At 45.0% G+C, this 25950-nt stretch overlaps 1 protein-coding gene across 1 annotated transcript in view; it reads right to left on the reverse strand.

The window, feature by feature from the left end:
- Positions 1-24036, reverse strand: part of LOC101014176 (C-1-tetrahydrofolate synthase, cytoplasmic) — a 76831-nt gene extending 52795 nt beyond the window's left edge. The window contains exons 1-2 of the mRNA XM_031661385.1: positions 23607-24036; positions 9346-9430 (exon numbers count right to left, since the gene is read on the reverse strand). Of these exons, the coding sequence (XP_031517245.1) occupies positions 9346-9430; positions 23607-23647 (126 nt within the window). The 5' untranslated portion in view covers positions 23648-24036. The remainder of the gene's footprint in view (positions 1-9345; positions 9431-23606) is intronic.
- Positions 24037-25950: the final 1914 nt, after the last annotated feature.

The raw sequence follows: 25950 nt of genomic DNA on the forward strand, positions 1-25950 counted from the left end.
TTTTTTTTTTACAATTTCATTCATATTTATACCTACAACTAGTTATTTAGTCTTAACTCTGAGATTAAATTGTTTTACCACTTGCTGCCAGTCCTTTTTAAGCCACAGATTCTCTGTTCTAGAGTTTATCTTCATTCATGTTTCAGGTAAGTGAAATGTAACTATAAGTCACTTTTCCAGGAAAGGTAGGTGGACATTTTTCTAAGTCCGTATAACTGAAAATATTTTTCTGCTGTCCCTTGCACTTGACTGGCCTTGGTGGATTTGGAGTGACAGTATTTTCCTTCAGAGATGTTGTCTTTGGCATCTAATGTCACACAGGAGAAGTCTGAAGTCTCTCGCTGTTGTTGTTCCTTTATATGTAACTGTTTTTCTGCCTGAATATTTCTGAAGGAGTTTGTCTAAAACACTAAAACTACAACCAGTTCCAGAAAAAAAACTTAATAGTTACAGTTATGAGCATATGTCAAAGTTTTATTGGAAAAGACATCTAAAAAGCCAATTCAAAGAGTCACTTTTAGTATAGGTTTTATTTATTTATTTATTTATTTATTTATTTTTAAATTTTTTTTGAGACGGAGTCTCGCTCTGTCGCCCAGGCTGGACTGTAGTGACCGGATCTCAGCTCACTGCAAGCTCCGCCTCCCAGGTTCACGCCATTCTCCTGCCTCGGCCTCCCGAGTAGCTGGGACTACAGGCGCCCACCACCTCACCCAGCTAGTTTTTTGTATTTTTTAGTAGAGACAGGGTTTCACCGTGTAGGCCAGGATGGTCTCGATCTCCTGACCTCGTGATCCACCCGTCTCGGCCTCCCAAAGTGCTGGGATTACAGGCTTGAGCCACCGCACCCGGCCTATTGATTGATTGATTGATTATTTTTGAGACATGGTCTCACTCTGCCACCCATCCTAGAGTACAGTAGCATGATCATGGCTCATTGCAGCCTGCAACTCCTAGGCTCAAGCAATCTTCCGCCACCACACCCAGCCAATTGTTGTATTTTTTGTAGAAATGGGGTTTCACTGTTGCCCAGGCTGGTCTCAAACACCTGGGCTTAAGCAATCTTCCTGCCTCAGCCTGCCAAAGTGCTAGGTAGGCATGAGCCACCCCACTTGGCCAGCATAGGCATTTTATAGGGGAGACTGGCTATAGAACCATTGATAGACTAGAAGCAAAACGAATGTTTAAAGAACATGTATTCTGTCTGGGCGCAGTGGCTCACGCCTGTAATCCCAGCACTTTGGGAGGCCAAGGCCGGTAGGTAGATCACCTGAGGTCAGGAGTTCGAGACTAGCCTGGTCAAGATGGTGAAACCCCATCTCTATTAAAAAATACAAATATTAGCCAGGTGTGATGGCATGCACCTGTAATCCCAGCAACTTGGGAAGCTGAGGCAGGAGAATCCCTTGAACCCAGGAAGGAGAGGTTGCAGTGAGCCAAGATCATGCCATTGCACTCCAGTCTGGGCGACAAGAGTAAAACTCTATCTCAAAAAAAAAAAATGCTGATTTCTTCCTTGAAGATGGCTGAGTATTACATCATCCAAAAGATCCTATTCCAGAACAGGTCAGGGACACTTTTTTTATACCAGGAGTCTATAAACTGTTTCTGTAGAGGGGCAGGCGGTATATATTTTAGGCTTTATGGGACACATACCCTGTCATAGCAGCTGCTGCTAATGCTTTTTTAACTCTTTATAAACTGGGCAGCATTTGGATATGAGCCACAGTTTACTAATCCGTGTTCTACACCATAAGATATCTTGGGTATTGGTCTACTGGTTCATTTTTCTTTCTGTTTCAGAAACCTAGGCCGGGCGCGGTGGCTCAAGCCTGTAATCCCAGCACTTTGGGAGGCCGAGATGGGCGGATCACGAGGTCAGGAGATCGAGACCATCCTGGCTAACACGGTGAAACCCCGTCTCTACTAAAAAATACAAAAAATTAGCCGGGCGAGGTGGCGGGCGCCTGTAGTCCCAGCTACTCAGGAGGCTGAGGCAGGAGAATGGCGTGAACCCGGGAGGCGGAGCTTGCAGTGAGCTGAGATCCGGCCACTGCACTCCAGCCTGGGCGACAGAGCGAGACTCCGTCTCAAAAAAAAAAAAAAAAAAAAAAAAAAAAAAGAAACCTTATGAAGATACAGTCTAGTTGAGTTTATTAACTGTATTGTTTCTGTCCATGTATTTTGTGAAGACTGAATGAGTTACTGTACATAAAGCACTCTGAATAGTTCCCGAATACTGTTAAAAATCAGTTTTTTGGCCAGGTGCGGTGGCTCATGCCGATACTCCCAGCACTTTGGAAGGCCAGGGTGAGTGGATCGCTTGAGCCCAGGAGTTAGAGACCAGCCTGGGCAACATATCGAAACTCCATCTTTACAAAAAATACAAAAATCAGCTGGGCATGGTGGTGTGCCTGTAGTTCCAGCTAACTTGGGAGGCTAAGGTGGGAGGATCCCCTGGGGGACAGGGGAGGGCAGAGGTTGCAGTGAGCAGAGATCACAACACTGCACTCCAGCCTGCATGACAGAATAAGATTCTAACTCAAAAAAAAAAGAGAGAGAGAAATACTAATGACGCTATATGGGGCTAAGGCTGTATTTCTATCACCTTAGCATAAATTTTTTTTTTTTTAAATGGGAAAAAGTCTTGCTCTGTCACCCAGGCTGGAATGCAGTGACACGATTACAGCTCATTGCAGCCTCAACCTCCGGGGCTTGAGCAATCCTCCCACCCCAGCCTCCCCAGGAGTGGGGACTACAGGCAAGTACCACCACAACCAGCTAATGTTTGTATTTTTTTGGAGACAAAGTCTCTCTATGTTGCCCAGGCTGGTCTCAAATTCCTGGGCTCAAGCAAGCCGCTCACCTTGGCCTCCTAAAGTGCTGGGATTACAGGCGTGAGCCACCATGCTTAGTCCATTAGTATCTCTTATAATGAAAAGTCAAGTCTTAATTTCCTATAAATATTCAGTTATTTGGGAAGTTACTCATCCATTTTATTTTAAAAAAATGAAAACTCAACTTTTAAATATATATTTGGGCCAGATCATGAATGTTCTTGAATGCATTGCTAAGGAATTAGAAAAACAAAGAGGAAGAACAAATGGGTTTCAGAGACAGACCTAGGTTCATTTCCCAGACTCAGTCCCTTCCTGACTGGCTTTGGGCAAGCTACCCAAGATCTTTGAGCATGAGTTACTATGGCTATAAGGGGCCATCTCCTACCTCGTAGGGTAGTATAAAACATAGAACAATTAGAAATATAAACAAATCATTTGAACTATTGTAAACACTCTATATAAGTAGTACAGGTTTAAGATCCCTAACTCAAAAATCCAAAATCGGTCAGGTGCAGTGGCTCAGCACTTTGGGAGGCCGAGGCAGGCAGATCATGTGAGCTCAGTTTGAGACTAGCCTGGGCAATATGGAGAAACTCTGTTGCAAATACTAAAATTAACTGGATGCCTGTAGTCCTAGCTACTCGGGAGGCTGAGACAGGAGGATAGCTTGAGCCTGGGAGATCCAGGCTGCAATGAACTATGATCACACCCCTGCACTCCAGCCTGGACAATCGAGTGAGACCCTGTCTCAAAAAACAAAAACAAAAAACAAAAACACAAATCCAAAATGCTCCAAAATCAGAAACTTTGAGCACTGACAATGCCAAAAATAGAAAATTCCACACCTGGCCTCATGTGATGGCTTACAGTCAAAACACAGTTAAAAGTGCATTTCATGCACAATATTATTAAAAATATATAAAATTGGCCGGGCGCAGTGGCTCACGTCTATAATCCCAGCACTTTGAGAGGTCGGGGCAGAAAGAGAAAGCCAGGTCGTGGAGGGCACACTGTGCCAGGCTCAGTGCTGTGTGCTTTCCCAGAGGAATTTAAATTCTAGGCTGGGTGCGGAGGCTCATGCCTGTAATCCCAGCACTTTAGGAGGCCGGGGCAGGCAGATCACTTGAGGTCAGGAGTTTGACACCAGCCTGGCCAACATGGTGAAACCCCATCTCAACTAAAAATACAAAAATTAGCCAGGTGTGGTGGCACACACCTGTAATCCCAGCTACTCGGGAGGCTGAGGCAGGAGAATCACTTGAACCCGGGAAGTGGAGGTTGTAGTGCGCCGAGATCGTGCCATTGCACTCCAGCCTGGGCGACAAGAGCAAAACTCCGTCTCTCTCTCTCTCTATATATATATATGTACATATATATGTGTATATATATACACACACACTTATATAAAATTACCTTCAGTCTACAAGTATAAGGTATATAACGAAACATAAATAAATTTTGCTTTAGAATTGGATCTCATCCCTATGTATATACAGATTCCAAAATCTAAAACACTCTCGTCCCAAGTATTTCAGATAAGGGATACTCAACTTGTACTATCATTCTGGTAAAGGATGGAGAGTGAGTGTGGCTGGATAGATTGTGATCAGACTTGCATTTTAACAAGGGCTGAAATTGCCGTCAGGAGGACAGACAGGAGGTATCTAGATAGAACCCCCAAATCATTAAGCAGGTAACTATAGTGTTCCCAGGGTTGGGAGCAGTAGGAATCAAGGGGAGGCAACAGATTCCAAGAGTTGATGAGAGGCAGAATCAACAGGACAATAGCCCCTAACTGGATGCAGGGAGTGAGGAAGAGAGCTCAGTAAGGAGACGGCCTCAGGCTTCTGGCTCAGGGAAGACGGTGGTGCCAGCACCAGAGTGAAAAAGACTAGAGGTCTGAGGCAGGGAGATGTGATTACAACGTATTACATAAATCTTGTATCACAGAAAGCTGTTGACTCTGGTGCTAAAGTACAAAATTAAAAGATTCTACCACTTTTTTTTATCAGCAAGGACATGAGACTAGCTGTAGAACAGTGTTTATGTAATAAAAACATTTGTCATCAATAAATGTAAAAAAACAAGGTTGGAAGTTAATTTTTAAAATGGGGGGGAACCCAATATTTCTTTTAAAAGGGTATACTTCTTGCCTATGACATTTACTCTTTCTACAACAAACAATTTGCAAAAATAAGCCAAGATATAACCAGTCACCAAATGTACCAGTATACACCCACAACATATACTTTTGATTCTTAGTAATTTGCAAAAAAGGGAAAATCCACCACAGCAGAGAACATGCCAGGCAGAGAGTGACAGGCCTTCTGTGCTTTTCTTCTCAGCTAAGCCCTTTTAGACAAACAGCAGAGGAGAGAGGGATATTTAAGTAGTATTCACTTTGACTTTTTTTTTTTTTTTTTGAGACAGAGTCTAAGGCTGGAGTACAGTGGCGCAATCTCGGCTCACTCCAACCTCCATCCCCCGGGTTCAAGCGATTCTCCTGCCTCAGCCTCCTGAGTAGCTGTGATCACAGGTGTGCACCACCATACCTGGCTAATTTTTATATTTTGAGTAGAGATGGGATTTCACCATGTTGGCTAGGCTGGTCTCAAACTCCTGACCTCAAGTGATCCACCAGCCTTAGCCTCCCAAAGTGCTGAGATTACAGGCGTGAGCCACCACACAATGCCTACTTTGACATTCTTGATAAACAAGGGATAGAAACTTAGCAAGGGATTAAATGATGTATTCGAGACATACATATAGATTGTAAGGGAGACTATGTCCAAGTTGGGTGAAACTCTGACAGGAGTTTCAAATGAAAGCCTTGAGTTTCCTGTCATCCAAATCAAGACTGTAAACATTCCTTCATACATTTGTCCATAAAAATATTTATTCAATAACTCCCTACTGGGTGAATCTGGAGCTCAGGGAAGAAACTCTGGATAGAGACCTAAATTTGGAAGTATTTGCTCATGAAGCTATGGGACTGGGTGAGGTCACTTAGGGAAAGAATAAGACAGGGAAGAGACCTCAAGGGTGAGTCCCAAGGCATTCAAATGGTTTAGGTATTAGGGTGATGAGCAACAACAAGCAAAGGAGACTCCAAGGAGGGAAGGAAACCAGTGGGGTCCCAGATCAAGAGCCTGGAGCTCAGAAGAGATCTAGATTTAGAAGTCACTGGCCTGAGAGATGAAACTGCCTAAAATAATGGTTCTGAAAGTATGGCCCACACACTCTTTAGGGACCCCAAGACCTTTTGAAAGATTTATTTGGGCCAGGCTAGTTTCATTATAATACCACTACAATGCTGTTTGCCTTTTTAATTGTGTTAACATCTGTACTGATGGTGCAAAAGCAATGGTGTGTAAGACTATTAGTGAACCAGCACAAATCAAGACAATGGCTTTGGACTAGTTGTCAAGGTATCCTTCGCCACCACACACACTCAGTAAAACTAGATGCCAGTTTCACTAGGACGGCCCTTGATAAAGAAACATATATTATTAATTTTCTTAACGTGGCCAAGCACAGTGGCTCATGCTGTAATCCCAGGACTTTGGGAGACCAAGGTGGGAAGATCACTTTGAGCCCAGGAGCTCGAGATCAGCCGGAGCAACAAGGCGAAAAACCATCTCTACAAAAAAATAACAAAAAATTAAGGCCAGGCACAGTGGCTCATGCCTATAATCTCAGCACTTTGGGAAGCTGAGACAGGAGGATCGCTTTGAGTCCCAGTGTTCGAGACCAGCCTGGGCAAAAAGGCAAAAAAAACTCTACAAAAAAATACAAAAAATTAAGGCCGGGCGCAGTGGCTCACACCTGTAATCTCAGCACTTTGGGAGGCTGAGGCAGGTGGATCACCTGAGGTCAGGGGTTCAAGACCAGCCTGGCCAATGTGGTGAAACCCTATCTCTACTAAAATTACAAAAATTAGCTGGGCATGGCACCTGTAATCCCAGCTACTCGGGAGGTTGAGGCATGAGAATCACCTGAACCCAGGAGGCAAAGGTTTCAATGAGCTGAGATCACGCCACTACATTCCAACCTGGGGGATAGAGCAAGACTCTGTCTCAAAAAAAAAAAAAAAAAATTAGCAGGGCATGATGGCAGGCACCTGTAATCCCAGCTACTCAGGAGGCTAAGGCAATAAAACTGCATGAACCTGGGAGGTGGAGGCTGCAGTAAGCCAAGATTGCACCACTGCACTCCAGCCTAGGCGATAAAACAAGACTCGGTCTCAAAAAAAAAATTAGGCATGGTGGTGTATGCCTGTAATCGCAGCTACTCTGGAGACTGAGTGGGAGGATCACTTACTTACTTGAGCCTGGGAGATGGAGGTTGCAGTGAACCAAGATTGTGCCACTGTACCACTGTACTGAGTAAATTATATATATATATACACACACACACACCCCTCAACTCTTGAGTGCATGTGTTTTTAATAGTCTATGTAAGGAATTGGGAAGCACTCATAATGCACTTCTGCTATATACAGAAGTACAGTGGTTGTGGTTGTTACTAAAGTATTTGTGCATTTTTTGTTTGTTTGTTTGAGACAGGGTCTCACTCTGTCACCCAAGCTGGAGTACAGTGGCATGAATACAACTCCCTGCAGCCTTGACTTCCTGGGCTCAAGTGATCCTCCTGCCTCCCTCTCATGTAGTTGGGACCACAGGTCTGTACTACCACTCCTGGCTCATTTTTTAATTTTTTTGTAGAGATGGGGTCTCACTTTGTTGTCCAGGCTGCACTTGTGCTTTTTTGCCTTGTTAGCTGAAACAGATGCATTTTTATATGGAACACCATCTTTACTTGAAATAACAACTGACAAGCAATGATTATTCAGGCTTGAGTATCTGACAAATATTTTCTCAAAAATGAATAAAGTGAGCCTGGTATTTCCAGAGAAACAATTAATTGTATTTGTTGCCAATGATAAAACGTGAGTTTTTGGGTGAAAGTTAAAATTTTTTATCCACCCCTGTGAGCTTGACAGCTTCTCAATACTTGAAAACTTCTCTGATGAGCTTGGTGATGTTAATGATTCCAATTCTTTCATATTGCATAATGAAATGTTAACATTTGGAAGATCTGCATAATTCAGGGAACTTATTATTTTCCAAATGAGGAACAAAGGATGTTACAAAACCATGCATGGGGTAAATATTCATTCCAAATGTAACATTTTGATGTAGCAAAGTATGCAAGTCTGAGAAGATGTAACAAAGTATCAAAGTTCACTGATGACGTTTCAGATTCTACATTGCAACTAATCTTTTAAAACTTTACTTACTGAGTCCTGGTACAACATCAAAGAAAAATACCCACAATTACCTGGAAAGACTATTTAAAAAGTTCTTCCCTTTTACAGCTACACATCTGTATGAAGCCAAATTTTCTCCATATATTTCAATCAAACCAGCACACAGCAAAAGACTGAATGCAGAGGCAGGTAAGACTCCGGCTCTCTTCTATTAAGCCATACAGGAAAGAGGTGTGCACAAATATAAAATAATGCCTCTTTTCACTAAATTTTGTTTTTAAAAAAGTTATTATTCCATAAAATGTTATTTATGTTAACATATAATAAATGAGCTTACTATTGGCATTTTTAAATGAATAAACATTTTTAAAACTTCCTAATTTCTCTCTCTCTTTTTTTTTTTTTAGACGGAATCTCTGTCACCCAGACTGGAGTGCAGTGGCACAATCTTGGCTCACTGCAACCTCCACCTCCCGGATTCAAGCAATTCTCCTGCCTCAGCCTCCTGAGTAGCTGGGATTACAGGCGCCCACCACCACACCCAGCTAATTTTTGTATTTTTAATAAAGGTGGGGTTTCACCATGTTGGCCAGGCTGGTCTCAAACTCCTGACCTCAGGTGATCTGCCCACCTTGGCCTCCCAAAGTGCTGGATTACAGTCATGAGCCACCGTGCCTGGCCAAAACTTCCTAATTTCTAATACAGTAAACATTAATGGATAAATCGGTATAAACAATAGCTCCTTGAGGTCTTACATCTTTAAGAGTGTAAAGGGGGCCAAGTACAGTGGCTCACGCCTATAATGCCAATGCTTTGGCAGGCAGAGGCAGGAGGACTGCTTGAAGCCAGGAGTTCAACGCTACAGTGAGTTATGATTGCACTGCTACATTCCAGCCTGGCAACAGAGTAAGACCTTTTCTCTCAAAAGTAAATAAATAAATACATTAAATTAAAGGAAAAAAAAAAGATTGTAAAGGGGCCCTAAGTTAAGACCAAAAGTTAAGAGACACTGGCCTAGAGAAAGGGTATCCACAGAGAAGAGCAGAGGGCCGGGATATGCCAACATTTAGAAACTGAGCCAAAGAGGGGGAACCTGTCAAGAGAGACTGAAAAGGCATGAGATTACACAGCAGCCAAAAAAAAAAAAAAAAGGAAAGGGAAGTAGAGGGAGAGGTGTGAAATGATATTAAGAAATCAAGCAAAGACAACATTAATGGAAATAAACTATCATAATACCTGTAATATTGCCAGGCCTGGTATGAAACCAGGTACTTCCTCCTTCAACTGAGTGACTTGATTTTTCAGTCTCGCCCTTATTTGCCTAGAGAAAAAGGAAAGGGTGGAGTTAATATTGAATGTTCCAAGCACAGATAAGTGATGCAGATTATTAGATGTATTTCTCTTTTATTTGTTTGTTTATTAACACAGGGTCTCGCTCTGTCACCCCGGCTGGGAGTACAGTGGCACAATCAAGGCTCACAGCAGCCTCGACCTCCTGGGCTCAAGTGATCCTTTCGCCCCAGCCTCCTGAGTAGCTGGGACTTTACAGGTGTGTGCCACCATACCTGGCTAATTTTCGTACTTTTGATAGAGATGGGGTTTCACCATTGCCCAAGCTGGTCTTGATTTCCTGGGCTCAAGCGATCTACGACCTTGGCCTCCCAAAGTGCTGGGATTACAGGCGTGAGCCACTGCACTGGGCCTGTATTTCTCTCTCTCTCTCTTTTTTTTTTTTTTTTTTAGATGAAGTTTTGCTCTCACAGCCCAGGCTGGAGTGCAATGGCGTGATCTTGGCTTACCACAACCTCCATCTCCCAGGTTCAAGCGATTCTCCTGCCTCAGCCTCCCAAGTAGCTGAGATTACAGGCATGTGCCACCACGCCCAGCTAATTTTGTATTTTTAGTAAACACAGAGTTTCTCTACGTTGGTCAGGCTGGTCTCAAACTCCCGACCTCAGGTGATCCCCCCACCTTGGCCTCCCAAAGTGCTGGGATTACAGGCGTGAGCCACTGAGCCCGGCTTGTATTTCTCTTTTAAATCAAAAACACTGGCCAGGAGCAGGCAATGGTTCATGCCTGTAATCTCAGTACTTTGGGAGGCTAAAGCAAGAGGATTGCTTTAGAACAGGAGTTTAAGACTATCCTGGGCAACATAGTGAGACCCCATCTCTACAAAAAATAAAAAATTAGCTGGGAGTGGTGGCAGGCACCTGTAGTCCCAGCTACTCAGGAGGCTGCGGCAGGAGGATGGGTAGAACCCAGGAGGTTGAGGCTGCAGTGAGCTATGATGGTGCCATTGCACTCCAGCCAGGATGATAGAGCAAGACTGTCTCCAAAAAAAATAAAATAAAAACACCAGTGAATAGACATTATCTGGTTTAATGTGTACAGGAACTTCCCATCAATTTTCCAGGCCACAAGTAGACGTGGCTCTTTTTCTTTTTTCTTTTTTTTGAGACGGGGACTTGTTCTTGCCCAGGCTAGAGTGCAATGGTGCGATATCTGCTCACTGCAACCTCTGCCTCCTGGGTTCAAGCGATTCTGCTGCCTCAGCCTCCGGAGTAGCTGAGATTACAGGCACGTGCCACCATGCCCAGCTAATTTTTGTATTTTTAGTAGAGATGGGGTTTCACCATGTTGGTCAGGCTGGTCTTGAACTCCTGACCTCATGATCCACCCATCTCAGCCTCCCAAAGTGCTGGGATTACAGGAGTGAGCCACCGTTCCCGGCCAACTGGATCTTTTCTAACTCCTACTGACACTAACTGACCAAAGGGTTCAGGGATAATTGAAAATGTATTAGTTGATGGCATTCAAAATCATATAGTAAACAAATGAAAACTTAGACCAACACTTCTAGAAAGTGCCGATCCTCATCTTTTTTCACATTTCCACTCTCCAGGTGCTGTCATGAAAAAATTTTATAGGAACAAACTCAAGCACACACCTTTTGCTCAACCTACACTAGTAAGATTACCACAGGGTATCCACATAAGGTTGAATGATAAATCAATGAATCCCCCTCCAAATTCAGCATAAACTTACAAATTATATTATAATTCACAAAGGAATTTTCCTTACCAAGAATTTAACACAAGGTTAAAAGTATAACCTCCTGCAGTCTCCTTATTAGAGTGAAAAAAAGTATAACCTCTTGCAAAACTAAGACGATCAATTTACTAACATACAACTTCTCGACTGTCAGGCCTCTGAGCCCAAGCCAAGCCCATCGCATCCCCTGTAACTTGCACGTGTATGCCCAGATGGCCTGAAGTAACTAAAGAATCACAAAAGAAGTGCAAATGTCCGGCCTCAACTTAACTGATGACATTCCACCACAAAAGAAGTGAAAATGGCTGGTCCTTGCCTTAAGCGATGATATTATCTTGTGAAATTCCTTTTCCTGGCTCTTCCTGGCTCAAAAAGCTCCCCCACTGAGTACCTTGTAACCCCCACTCCTGCCCGCCAGAGAACAACCCCCCTTTGACCGTAATTTTCCTTTACCTGCCCAAATCCTATAAAACGGCCCCACACTTATCTGGCCCCACACTCATGTCCCTTCGCTGACTCTCTTTTCGGACTCAGCCCGCCTGCACCCAGGTGATTAAAAAGCTTTATTGCTCACACAAAGCCTGTTTGGTGGTCTCTTCACACGGACGTGCGTGACATCAACAATACGCTAGGATGTCAAGTAAATGAAATTACATCCATAAATAAATACCTGAATAGCTCAACCTTGCCCAGTTATGATATATGATACAACGTTCAACTTGAACAAGCTCTGTCCCTCTTGGAAAACCAGTTTTGTCATTTGTCACATGGACATTCACAAACAGCTCTTCCTTCATTCTAATTTGGTTACTCTCAGCTCCACTTCTCCACATGTCACAAAAAAACTGACATAAACAGGCACACAAGAAATAGATTATTTGGACTGGCCTAGTAAACATCAAGAATGTTGAATGGTACAAGAAAGAAGTCATACCCAAGATTTCCAATTTTTATTTATTTTTATTTATTTATTTTATTATTATTATTATTATTTTTGCAACAGGGTCTGGCTCTATCGCCCAGGCTGGAGTGCAGTGGCACAATCACAGCTTACTGCAACCTCCACCTTCTGGGCTCAAGCCATCCTCCCACTTCAGCCTCCCAAGTAGGTGGGACTATAGGTGCACACCACCACACTCAGCTAATTTTTGTATTTTTTGTAGAGATGGGGTTTTGCCATGTTGCCCAGGCTGATCTTGAACTGAGCTCAAGTGATCCTCCCACCTTGGCCTCCCAAAAATGCTGGGATTACAGGTATGAGCCACTGCACCCAGCTCAAATTTTATTTCTAGTTAGTGACCTTGTTTTTTCAAATCAGTATTCTCTACAATAACATAGCTCAAAAGAATAGACCATTGGATTTTTTTTCTTTTTAAACTGGGATTAGATCTGGATAGAGACCACAGTTCGCTCTGAGACAAGAGAACAGGGACTACCGCAGTGTTCACACCCCAGCAGTTCCAGGCCTAGTTGCTCCCCTGAATGACAATCAGATGTGGTGCTGGGCATAGCCCAATACCCCTACACAGTCATCCAGGCTCTCTTTGGTCCAAAGTCTTATATAATCATTCTTGCCGAAATCCATTATAAATTCCAATTCACTAGCCGGGCGCGGTGGCTCAAGCCTGTAATCCCAGCACTTTGGGAGGCTGAGACGGGCGGATCACAAGGTCAGGAGATCGAGACTATCCTGGCTAAGACGGTGAAACCCCGTCTCTACTAAAAAATACAAAAAACTAGCCGGGCGAGGTGGCGGGCGCCTGTGGTCCCAGCTACTCCGGAGGCTGAGGCAGGAGAATGGCGTAAACCCGGGAGGCGGAGCTTGCAGTGAGCTGAGATCCGGCCACTGCACTCCAGCCTGGGCGACAGAGCCAGACTCAGTCTCAAAAAAAAAAAAAAAAAAAAAAAAAAAAAAATTCCAATTCACTGTTTAACATCATGGCTCAATTTTAAATCTTTAACATGTTACGACAGAGAAAAAAACACATTGCTAAAATATAACCTTTAACTCTTATTATGGATATAGAAAAATGAGTAAATAAAAATAAAATATAACATGGACATTTCAACAGAAGCTATATGGTAGGCAAAGGAGGCAGCATGAAATGTACATGATTAAAATAAGGCTGCCTTTAGACAACAAAAATGCTGAAATGTGCCACAAGCTTAGAGGAGTTCTCAAATAATTCTCAAAAGGCACAGGAAAAACAACTTTAGTAACTGATCAGAGAAGAACCAAGAACATTCACCTTCAAAATATAGGGCTTTGGGCCGGGTGTGATAGCTGACGCCTATAATCCCAGCACTTTGGGAGGCCGAGGCGGGCAGATCAGGAGGTCAGGAGTTTGAGACCAGTCTGGCCAATATGGTGAAACCCCGTCTCTACTAAAAAATACAAAAAAGTAGCCAGGCGTGGTGGTGCATGCCTGTAGACTCGGCTACTCAGGAGGCTGAGGCAGGAGAATCGCTTGAACCCGGGAGGCGGAGGTTGCAGTGAGCAGAGATCCTGCCACTGCCCTCCAGCCTGGGCGACCCACTGAGACTCTGTTTCAAAACAAACAACAACAAAAAAAAACAGGGCTTCTTCTAAAACAACAACAACAACAACAAAAAACAGGTTGTCAGGCCTCTGAGCCCAAGCCAAGCCATCACATCCCATGTGACTTGCACGTATACGCCCAGACGGCCTGAAGTAACTGAAGAATCACAGAAGTGCAAATGCCCTGCCTGGCCTTAACCGATGACATTCCACCACAAAAGTGAAAATGGCCGGTCCTTGCCTTAGGCGATGATATTATCTTGTGAAATTCCTTTTCCTGGCTCATCCTGGCTCAAAAAGCTCCCCCACTGAGCACCTTGTGACCCCCCACTCCTGCCCGCCAGAGAACAACCCCCCTTTTGACGGTAATTTTCCTTTACCTACCCAAATCCTATAAAAGGGCCCCACCCTTATCTCCCTGGGCTGACTCTCGTTTGGGACCTAGCCCGCCTGCACCCAGGTGAAATAAACAGCCAGGTGCTCACACAAAGCCTGTTTGGTGGTTTCTTCACATGAACGCGCATGACACAGGTCTTCTTCTAAACAAGGACACAATGTATCCCCCTGCCCCAATAGATTACTGTTACAAGATTTTTTTTTTTGTAGACGGAGTCTCGCTCTGTCGCCCAGGCTGGAGTGCAGTGGCACAATCTCGGCTCACTACAAGCTCCGCCTCCCGGGTTCACGCCATTCTCCTGCCTCAGCCTCCAGAGTAGTTGGGACTACAGGCGCCCACTGCCACGCCCGGCGAATTTTTTGTATTTTTAGTAGAGACAGGGTTTCACTGTGTTAGCCAGGATGGTCTCTGTCTCCTGACCTCGTGATCCGCCCGCCTCGGCCTCCCAAAGTGCTGGGATTACAGGCATGAGCCACGACACCCGGCTGTTATAAGATTTTTAAAATGCAGAACGCAAATGTTTTACTTAATGTGTTTTATTCCCATTTTGTTTATTTGTTGATTTATTTCATTTGTTCATTAACAATTTTCATACTACTAAAAAATACTTCGGCCGGGCACGGTGGCTCACGCCTGTAATCCCAGCACTTTGGGAGGCTGAGGCAGGTGGATCACCTGAGCTCGGGAGTTTGACACAGCCTGAGCGGTGAAACCCCGTCTCTACTAAAAATACAAAAAAAAAAAATTAGCCGGGCGTGGTGGCGCATGCCTGTAGTCCCAGCTACTCGGGAGGCTGAGGCAGGAGAATTGCTTGAACCCGGGAAGCAGAGGTTGCCGTGAGCCAAGATCGCGCCACTGCCCTCCAGCCTAGGCAACAAGAGCGAAACTCCATCTCGAAAAAAAAAAAAAAAACCTTCAAAAAATGTTTAAAAACTTAATATGTAGTTCCTTGTAAAAATAATTGTGATTGTGAGGCCACCTAGTGTTCTAAGAAATACATGTATTTCAAATTCATAGTCATTTAAGTCAAATTAAAACACTAAATTAACCTTCTCGTTGAAAGAAAACTGATTTTCACCTATCGCTAATATAGCAAAAGCTACATTATATCAGTATACAAGACAGTCAATTGATAATAGTACTATTATTACACTGAAGAACATTTACCAAAAAATTATTATTATTTAACCCAAACATTTACCAAATTTGACAGGTATCTCAAATACATATTTGAAAGCTTAATGTGAGGAAACTATTTTATGCTTCATTGGAAGTTTACAATGTAAAGTTCTTCCATCCAATTCTCTCTAACTCAAAGCCCTTAGAAAGCAAAGGTAAACTGCTTGATATTTATGACATGAAAATAAGTCAGAATAGTGTAAAATTTTAAGGAATCCTATAATTCTTACTAAGGGTAAAGACCATCATTAATCCACACGCACAGTGACACAATAACTCATGTTAAGCTTCTGGATCAGGGTTTTTCAGTCTCAGCACCACTAACATTTGGACCAGATCATCCTTTGTTAAGGGGACTATCCAGTGCACTGCGGGATGCTCGGCACCAGTCCTGGCTTCTACCGCTAGATGCCAATAGTACACCCCTTCCCCGTATGACAATCCAAAAGACTCCAGGCTAGATGCCCAATGCCCTGAGGTAGAGGGAGTAAAAAACTGCCCCATTTGACAACCTCTGATCTAGTGCAATAAATGGACTGGGTTGGATTGGTTAAGGCTTTATAAAATTTAGGATTTTAAAAGTGGACCGTTAAGTTCATTCAGAAAAAGGTCTCAAAGAGAAAAGCACCTTCGGAGTCCTGGTACAGGCAACCAAGTGTGGTAGGATTCCTGAACAATGAGGTCCCACCTCCCCCACCCCCACCCACTCAAGGATGAAGGGGGCAGGCAGCATCTACTCAGATCCAACCAATTGGTGGCATGAAGAATAGACAGCATAGTATTGCTAAACTTTTCTTTTTTTTTTTTTTTTTTTTTGAGGCGGAGTCTTGCTCGGTAGCCCGGGCTGGAGTGCAGTGGCCGGATCTCAGCTCACTGCAAGCTCCGCCTCCCGGGTTTACGCCATTCTCCTGCCTCAGCCTCCCGAGTAGCTGGGACTACAGGCGCCCGCCACCTCGCCCGGCTAGTTTTTTGTATTTTTAGTAGAGACGGGGTTTCACGGTGTTAGCCAGGATGGTCTCGATCTCCTGACCTCGTGATCCGCCCGTCTCGGCCTCCCAAAGTGCTGGGATTACAGGCTTGAGCCACCGCGCCCGGCCCTAAACTTTTCATACCTTTCAAAAAGTCAGGCATCCAGATTTTTATGTGTAACTACAGGGATAAATGTGTTGGGAAGTAATCTAATGTTGTAAAGTAATAAATGTGTTGGGAAGTAATCTAATTCTGTAAGCCAAACAAAAAACATTTGGCCTCTAGGCCACAATTTTATCACCTTCTGCCAGTAGCAAGAGTTTTGAGACAAGACAGGGTTGGCTCTGAGTACGAGGATCTGTAAGAAGCTATGTACGAGGATCTGTAAGAAGCTATGCTTAACTATATGTCAACAAAGGAGAGGTGATACCAGCAAGTCTGCTGGTGCAAACAGGCAGACCCCTAATTCTAACTCTGAGAATTAGTCTCACCATTGGAGGATTACCTAACCATAGATCTGGCCACTAGAGCTGACTAGGGCTCCAATGAACAACTCTAAGTCCCTTGCAGGCCTCTGGATCATCAGAGGGGAATGTAGAAAGAATGGAGAAGGTAAGGGTTCTCCACTTGGAGGGAAGAACCTGCCAAGAGCTCATAATGAGAAAAGCCTCACAAGGACCTGGCCTTCCTGCTTTTCAAAAAGACTAAAGAAAACCTTAGGTAGAAAAGGTTAGGTCTAAAAGGCTGCTAACTAAGGAGGGGCTGGTATTTAGGCACCTAAACCCAAAGATCACTTATCATGTTAAGTCATTCATTGCAGTCAAGATTAAGATTAAGTTCCTAACAGGCTCTGGCAAAACCTTTTTACAGAAATGCTCCCTTATCTCCTGGGACCTCTCAATCATCAGATACCAAGCAGTCCATCTCCTGTCCAGGCTTGTGGTGAGAGGCAAAAAAAAAAAAGGCTGAGCCAGCAAAGTAAGTAGGTCTGACCTGTCTCTAACCAGTCAAAATTGGACTATAACCTCAAAAATGACTTTTTGAAGAGAATCTGTTTGGGTGCTTCCCAACCAGACTGAGGGGTGGAATGATTTCCTCACAATGGAAAGGCCTCAGGGAGAACCAAAGTCAGGGTGTCTCCTGCTGGGGGGTAGAAGTTTGCAATTCCTTCTAGCAAGCCAATGACAAGCCCATGGTAGGGAAAGAAATGCACCATCGAGCCTCTGCCACCAACCTTGGAACACCTGTGCAAGTCACTTAGCTTCTGGCTAAAGTGTCATAAACTGCAAAATTGAGGGGAAGGGTAGTAGCTGAGCATCTGAGGATGGCACCTTTAGCCACCCACTTCTTCGAGGTCAAGGATTTACAAGGTGCCAGAAGCTGCTTTTGGTCAATTAAGGGGAGCAAAGGAGAGCCAACTGCACAGTGCAGGGGGAATGGGGGCCTTCTGCACTGTGGATGGGATGTCACAGAAGCTTGTTTTGAGAGTCTTACATTCTTTTAATCCTTGGGGCAACCTCAGGAAGTAGACAGTTATCATCATCCCTACTGCACAGAGAGGAAAGTGAGGCTAACTTTTCCAAGACCACACAAGCAGTCCCTGCCCCCTAACCTCTATTCTACCAACCTCTACTGAGTCAATAAGAGGAGAAGGGAGCCATTTCCCTCCACTCCAAGGACCCTCCTCTGTGCTAGGCCAGCTTTCCTTCTAGAAGATTCTTCATGAAAATAGGGGATGTAACAGGGAACCATACACCTCTGCTCAGAACCCCACTACCCAAATCCCAAACTGCCTGATCCCAACCCCCGTGATGGACAAGGACAGACACTTATTTGCAAACCACATCCCCAATCAGGTGCCATGACCATAGCAGTTGGCTGCCAGCTCAGGGCTCTGCTGCACTATCGCTGCTACCTGCCCAACAGCCTGGCTGGAGTCCTAGCTGAAGGTCCCAGCCTCTCTGGAACTCTGACCTCTCCTGCACAGGCTTCCAGAAGCAATCCAGCTATGACAGTCAAGGTTCCATGTAACTTTTGAGCAACCTGCACTTTGGAGTTCATTACAGGCAAATTTTTTATTTATTTATTTATTTATTTTTTGAGATGGAGTTTTGCTCTTGTTGCCCAGGCTGGAGTGCAATGGTGCCATCTCGGCTCACTGCAACCTCCTCCTCCCAGGTTCAAGCCATTCTCCTGCCTCAGCCTCTGGAGTAGCTGGGATTACAGGCATGTGCCACCACACCCTGCTAATTTTGTATTTTTACTATAGACGGGGTTTCACCATGTTAGTCAAGCTGGTCTCCAACTCCTGACCTCAGGTGATCCACCTGCCTTGGCCTCCCAAAGTCCTAGGATTACAGGCACGAGCCACCACGCCCTGTCCAGGCAAATCTTTTTAAGCATAAAAGGGCCTACATGTATTTAATCTACAAGACAAAGTAAAAGCCTTATCCATGTTAACTCAGTAACCAAGAAGACCTGCCCTTCACTATGGCAAGCAAATTATTTTTACAAAAACAGTTCTTCTAGCCCTGTAGCTAAAATGTACAGCCAAGGTTCCAAACTTTTATCTTTGATCACTAGGATAAATTCTAATTTTAAGTCTCAAGATTATAAGCCAGCTCCCAAAGGTACAGGCTGGATAAAGACACACATAACTTTTTTATTCAATGAGTACTTTGTAAGTACCTATTTACTAAAACTTACCGTGTACCAACGACTTCTCTAAATGCTTTATAGGTATTAACTCATTTAATTCTAACAACCTTATGAGTTAGGTGACATTACTACTCCAATATACAGAAGCTAAGGCACAGAGGTAAATTGCATGACCCAGTGATGCACAGAGAAGGAGGCAGCACCGTGCTTAGGCTCTGGAGCTACCATCCACAGCGAGCTTACAAACATACCCAACTTGCCCTGCACTTGGCCAGCAAACACTCGCAGCACCTACTCAAACCATCTGCCTCTTCACAACCAGTCTCTTTAGAAAGGAGACTTAATCAAGAAAAATGCCACCAATGGAGAAAGCAGGCTTAATTATAGCAAATTAAGGGAAGGGAAAACCAAAGAAATCATATAACTGTAGTAAGCCCCACTTTGAAAGGCGTACTTACAGAACAACTATGCTTTCTTGTCTACAAAGCAAGGTGGGTCTTCCAACACTATCTAATGCACATCCTTCTCCCACTTTGCATAATCTTTTTTTTTTTTTTTTTTTTTTTTTGAGACAGAGTCTCGCTCTGTCGCCCAGGCTGGAGTGCAGTGGCCAGATCTCGGCTCACTGCAAGCTCCGCCTCCCGGGTTCATGCCATTCTCCGGACTACAGGTGCCCGCCACCTCGCCCGGCTAGTTTTTTGTATTTTTTAGTAGAGACGGGGTTTCACCGTGTTAGCCAGGATGGTCTCGATCTCCTGACCTCGTGATCCGCCCGTCTCGGCCTCCCAAAGTGCTGCGATTACAGGCTTGAGCCACCGCCCGGCCACTTTGCATAATTTTTTAAAAGACTTCTGCCCAGGGCAGGGTCAAGTTCCTCTACTCAGGAGCCTCTACTCAGTCAGCTTCTCACAGGGCCATTGCCATTGACCCCCAAAGCAGTAATTTACTAACTGGTGAGGACAAAGGTTCATGGCACAGGCTGTGTTTTTGGTTAGGAGCTATTTCCCCCACAAAATTGGCAGGCTTATGGCTCCACCTCCTTCAAGTCTTTGCCCGTAAGTCACTTTTACAAAGACTATGACTCCCATATTTAAAATTGCAGCCACCAAGCCACAGAAATTCCTGTCCCTCTTTTCTGCTCTGGTGTTCTCTTTGTGCTTCCCACCAGCTCACAATTTGTTTCACCTATTTCAACGTCTGTCTCTACCCATCAGTATGCAAATTTAACGAGGGTAGGGATTTGGGCTGTTCACTGTTAAGAGTCTCAGAGCTTTGAAGATTGCCTGGCTTAGAGGACACACACAGCTATTTGTTGAGTAAGTGAATAAATACCCACAAAGAACAGATACTTGTCTCTACCTCTCAGACCTTCCCCCAGTTGTCAAATTCAGGCTGCAACCTTAGAATTCCCCGTAAGGAAGAAAGGGGGCTTTTACTTCCAAAGAAAGATAATTTGGCAACTAAATCCATCATGTAAGTACCCAGCTTCCCACAGAGTAGAGCAGGTAGAGAAGGAATCTGGAATGCTGAACTCTGTCAATGTTCGGGATCCCAGGAAGGTATAAAAGGAGAATAATAGAAGAGGACAAAAGTCAGGGATAGCATTCTCAGCAGGGTGGGAAACATGGTAATGAGAGGAAGACTACAAAGAAAAAGCAAAGCGCTGGGCGCAGTGACTCACGCCTATAATCCTAGCACTTTAGGAGGCCGAGGCGGACAGATCACTTGAGGTCAGGAGTTCAAGACCAGCCTGACCAACATGGTGAAACCTGAGGTCAGGAGTTCAAGACCAGCCTGACAAACATGGTGAAACCCCATCTCTACTAAAAATACAAAAATTAGCCGGGCATGGTAGTACATGCCCGTAGTCCCAGCTACCTGGGAGGCTGAGGTGGGAGAATCGTTTGAACCCAGGAGACAGAGGTTACAGTGAGACAACATCGTGCCATTGCACTCCAGCCTGAACAACAGAGCGAGACGCTGTCTGGAAAAAAAAGAAAGAAAGAAAGAAAGAAAAGCTTATGAAATTCCTTTTAGCAAGTAGTAAGTGCTGGTTAGAATGAAAAACATCATATACTGAGTGAAGACATTAGTTTTAGTTGAGCCATTGCCATTCACCCTTGGACAAATCACACCACTTTTCTGGTCTCCAGTGATTTCCTAATCCGCAGGATGGAATGCGGGAAGTGGGCTGGATTTTTAAGAAATTCTAGGACTGGTGCGGTCGCTCACGCCTGTAATCCCAGCATTTTGGGAGGCCGAGGTGGGTGGATCATGGGGGGTCAAGAGTTAGAGACCAGCCTGACCAACATGGTGAAAGCCTGTCTCTACTAAAAATACAAAAATTAACCGGGCGTGGTGGCACACGCCTGTAATCTCAGCTACTCGGGAGGCTGAGGCAGGAGAATCACTTGAACCTGAGAGGTGGAGGTTGCAGTGTGCCGAGATTGTGCCACTGCACTCCAGCCTGGGCAACAAGAGTGAACCTCTGTCTCAAGCAAACAAACAAACTAGCTGGACATGGTGGCACGCCTGTAATCCCAGTTACTTGGGAGGCTGAGGCAGAAGAATCGCTTGAACCCAGGAGGCAGAGATTGCAGTGAGCTGAGATCACGCCATTGCACTCCAGTCTGGGTGACAAGAGTGAAACTCCATCTCAAAAAAAAAAAAAATTAGCTAGGCGTGATGGCAGGCACCTGTAATCCCAGCTACTCGGGAGGCTGATGTGAGAGAGAGAATTGCTTGAACGCAGGAGGCAGAGGTTGCAGCGAGCCAAATTGGACACAGCAAGACTTCATCTCAAAAAAAAAAAAAATAGATCTCAAGGCAGCAGCTACCACGTAAAAAAAAAAAAAAAAGATAATGAATCATTCATATATACATTAACTAATTACTGATCATTAATACAACATATATCGAATACTTATTATGTGCCAGAAAGAATTCTAAATGATCATCTGTTAGGAACCCATTTAATTCTACTGACATCCCAATGACCTAGACATGACTTTTACTTAACATCTGAGGAAACTTTGGCACAGAGAGGTTAATTAATTTGCTTAAAACCACACAAGTAGTAAGGCATGAAAGAGGGTTTCTAGGTGTTTAGGATATAGACAAAAATAAGACAATACATGTATTTGCCCTTTTGGAGTTGATAAACATATTTAATTTGCTCTCCAATCAACAAAAGCATATTCAGTGAGCACCTGTTCTCAGTGCCGGCCAAGGTGCATTATTGTTGCAGTAAATTATCTACACTGTTATTATGCACTGAATTATCTCTTCACAGTCCTTCTAAAAGGAAGATTTTTATATCAAAAAAAAAAAAGCCACTGGAAAAGGAAGTTCGAATACTGGCAAACAAAAAAGAAAAGTCACGCAGAAATACAGTTTAGCAAGCCACATTTTAAAAGCACTAAGCAATAAGTATTGTGATTTCTTTTTTTTTTTTAGACGGAGTTTTGCTCTTGTTGCCCAGGCTGGAATGCAAAGGTGCATCTCGCTCACTGCAACCTCCGCCCCCCCCCAGCCCCGGGTTCAAGCGATTCTCCTGCCTCAGCCTCCCAAGTAGCTGGGATTACAGGTACCTGCCACCACACTCGGCTAATCTTTTGTATTTTTGGTAGAGATGGGGTTTCACCATGTTGGATAGGCTGGTCTTGAGCTCCAGACCTCAGGTGATCCACCTGCCTTGGCCTCCCAAAGTGCTGGAATTACAGGCATGAGACACTGGGCCCAGGCTTTTCACCACCAATGACTTTGTAATTCACTCAAAAATCTCTATTACAAAGTTAGGAGTTACAGGACAATTACAATTTAGTAACTGCTGTGACTGGCAACAGTTACTTAAATAACTGGTGATGTGAAAGGTCCCAAGAGCAAACTCAGTAAGGTCACACAGAATACATCTTTCCCTCCTTCCTCTACTAGATAGAATATATCTTTCCCTCTTCCTTCTACTCTCATTTTTCCTCACCAGTCACCTCCCAGACAAAAAGCTGCCAGTGTTACTTCCTGGGAGTAAAGATGGCAACGATACCCACTAATTAAGCAATCAGATGTCCCGCAAGGGTAGAACAGGCAGAGGTCAAGTGGAATGCAGAATATTCTCAGGACTCAGGAGCCAAATTAAGTTTCAAGTAACTCTAGGACCAGGGCACAGAGATGGTTGTTAGAGAGAAGCACGAGATTGAAGAGAAAGGAAAAATGTATTAGATTTCACTTAGCATATGATAAGACCATGATATAGTGGGAAAAGCTATGAGCTGGAAGGACCCTCTGTCATTATCAGCCTTGTGGTCTTGTCAAGCCTTGTCACCTCACTAGTCTCCATCTACTCACCTCCAAATTAACGGGAACTAAGTAGATTGGATTTCTGAGTTCTGACTAGGGGGTCTCCAGGAAGCCGCAACTACCCTCTCTCTCGGCAGAAAGTCACCAGCAGCTGCGCGTTTGGGAGTATAGTCGGCACAGGACTTTTCCCCGAAGCACAGGAGCCAGCGGCTTACAGCCACTAAGCAGTGCACTTGCAAACGCAGGTTGTGCTCGGGATCTCCTTCTTTGGCTGCAGGTCTTCCGGTATTATGGGCCTAACTCTTCCGTTACAAGTGTCCCTCCCGCAAAAAATGGGTCCGGGGGACCTGTACACTCTCAGAGCCCTAGTCCATAGCCCCACACTCAACAAAAATGTCAGGTGCTTACGCGGAGATCTCCTTCCCGTTCAGGATTTCTGCTGGCGCCATAGTCTTTATTAGTCCGCTGCCCACGATGGACACCACCAATATCGAGGTTCCAGTCCCTCTGCAGCCAAGCAGGACAGCCCAACCCACGTGCTTAGGGACTGGCCAGGGGGATCACACTACTGCGCCTGCGCCCCTGCCCGCTTCTTGGCAGACGCGGCAGCGCATGCGCAGCCCGGAAGGCCCGGTGTGCCTTAACCAGCTGAGAGCTAAAGGGTCGGGGCCTGAGGGACGGAAGAGGTAGGGGAAGATGAAGAAAATCGGTGATGAATGGCTGGCGGATATGATTGGCGGAAAGAAAGAGCCAGTCCACAGTGCGCCTTTGCATTCGGCGGGAAACCCGGCTGAAGACTAAGCTGGAAAGGACTCTGGTACCCGGCCCCAATTCCAGCCAATCAGGGAGTAGAGTTACGGGGCGGGGCTGGGGCGGGACAGTCTCGCGGGAGACAGTTTGGCGGGTTCGGGAGGTGCTTCTCCAGTATCCGCCCAGTCTTTGGGGACGCGGTGGCGGTGTCTCAATCGCCTGGCTTCCAGGGAGTTTTGGGCGGGTCCCCACCCTGGAGCGTGGCGGGCGCTGGACTCGACAGCACATGTGAAACTGGAGAGCTTGGCGCGCCTTCATACTATGTCACACACCTACGCCACCAGACTGGGGTCGGGCCCCTCTGCGTTCTGCTCTGGAGGGCCTGGGTCTGGGCCCAGTACCGGGCTTTTAGAATCTCCTCAGCTGAATCTGACGCTCAGCCCTGGGTGAAGCGCAGCCCGCTGTTTCAGGCCCCTCCGAGCTGGAAGGAGTGTCATAGCTGTAGCGCTCATGGCCTCCTCGGTGTTGGGGTCACCCCGTGTTTGCCAGGGCTCAGGGAGGGTCGTAGTCTAGATTTTGTCACCCCCACGTCCCCGCCCCGCCGCAGGTCTGGGGTTGGAGAATCCAAGCGGGCTTCATAAGCTAGATGCCAGTTGACCCTCGAGGAGGGATGCTCCCTCCCCTTAGGCGTCCATGCTGGAGAGGGAATAAGATGGGCGATTGCCTGGGGAGCCTGACAGGGCAGCTGGGATGCTGGAGAGGACTGGCCCCTTGAGTTACTGAGTCCGATGAATGTGCCTGCTCTGCTGGAGGAACTGCGCTCAGGTTACAGTCATCCCAGTATGGTCCTGAAGATGCTTGGTTCAGGTCACTTAAGACTTGACCAGATACCGGGTTTCTTTTACAGGCTGTTTCTGACGGTGGCCTGTTTCAACTAATGGCAGAGCTCATCTAAAACTTTTTTTTTTTTTTTTTCTGAGACGGAGTCTTACTCTGTCGCCCAGGATGGAGTGCAGTGGCCATTTTGGCTCACTGCAACCTCCGCTTCCTGGGTTCAATCTGTTCTCTGCCTCAGCTTCGCAAGTGGCTGGGATTACAGGCGCCACCTAGTTAGCCCGCCACCACGCCCGGCTAATTTTTGTATTTTTAGTAGAGAGGGGGGTTTCGCCATCTTGGCCAGGCTGGTCTTGAACTCCTGACCTTGTGATCCACCGCCTCGGTCTCCCAGAGTGCTGGGATTACAGGCGTGAGCCACCGCACCTGGCCTAAAACTGATTTTTTATTAATTTGGGGGCTTTTAGTATTTTTTTCTTATTTCTAAATTCTGAGGTTATTTATAGTAGCCCCATATATGGGATTAGATAATCTCGTGATTTTCTGTTTCTGGTAATTCTTTCTAATATATATATATTTTTTGGTTTTGTTTTTTGTTTGTTTGTTTTTGAGACGGAGTCTCGCTATGTCGCTCTGGCTGGAGTGCAGTGGCAGGATCTCCGGTCTTTGTAGCCTCTGCCTCCTGGGTTCAAATGATCCTCCCACCTCAGCCCCCGAGTAGTTTGGACCACAGGCGCATGCCACCATGCCAGCTAACTTTTCTATTTTTGATAGAGTTGGGGTTTCACTATGTTGATCAGACTGGTCTTGATCTCAAGGGATTAGTCTGCCTCGGCCTCCCAAAATGCCGGGATAATGGACATGAGCCAGCGTGCGTGGCCTTAAAGTTACTATTCTTAAAGTTTGCACAAGTGATATGTTAAAGGCACAGACTTAGTAATATAATGATGTCATAATAATAACCGTAAAACACACTGTCTCGTGTTGTACCTAAACAGGTGAAATTAAGAAGAAAATTGAAGGAAATGTTTCTGGTAAATTACAGATAGTGAATCTTTTGTCTTATACTACCAAATAGATATTGACTATTCCAGCTTTCTTATTTGTTGAGGAAGATGGCAGAAACCCCATTTTACAGAGAGGGATAGACTTTGAAAGATAACACCCA

The sequence above is a fragment of the Papio anubis genome, unplaced genomic scaffold (assembly GCF_008728515.1).
Source record: "Papio anubis isolate 15944 unplaced genomic scaffold, Panubis1.0 scaffold142, whole genome shotgun sequence".
NCBI classification, from domain to species: Eukaryota; Metazoa; Chordata; class Mammalia; order Primates; family Cercopithecidae; genus Papio; species Papio anubis.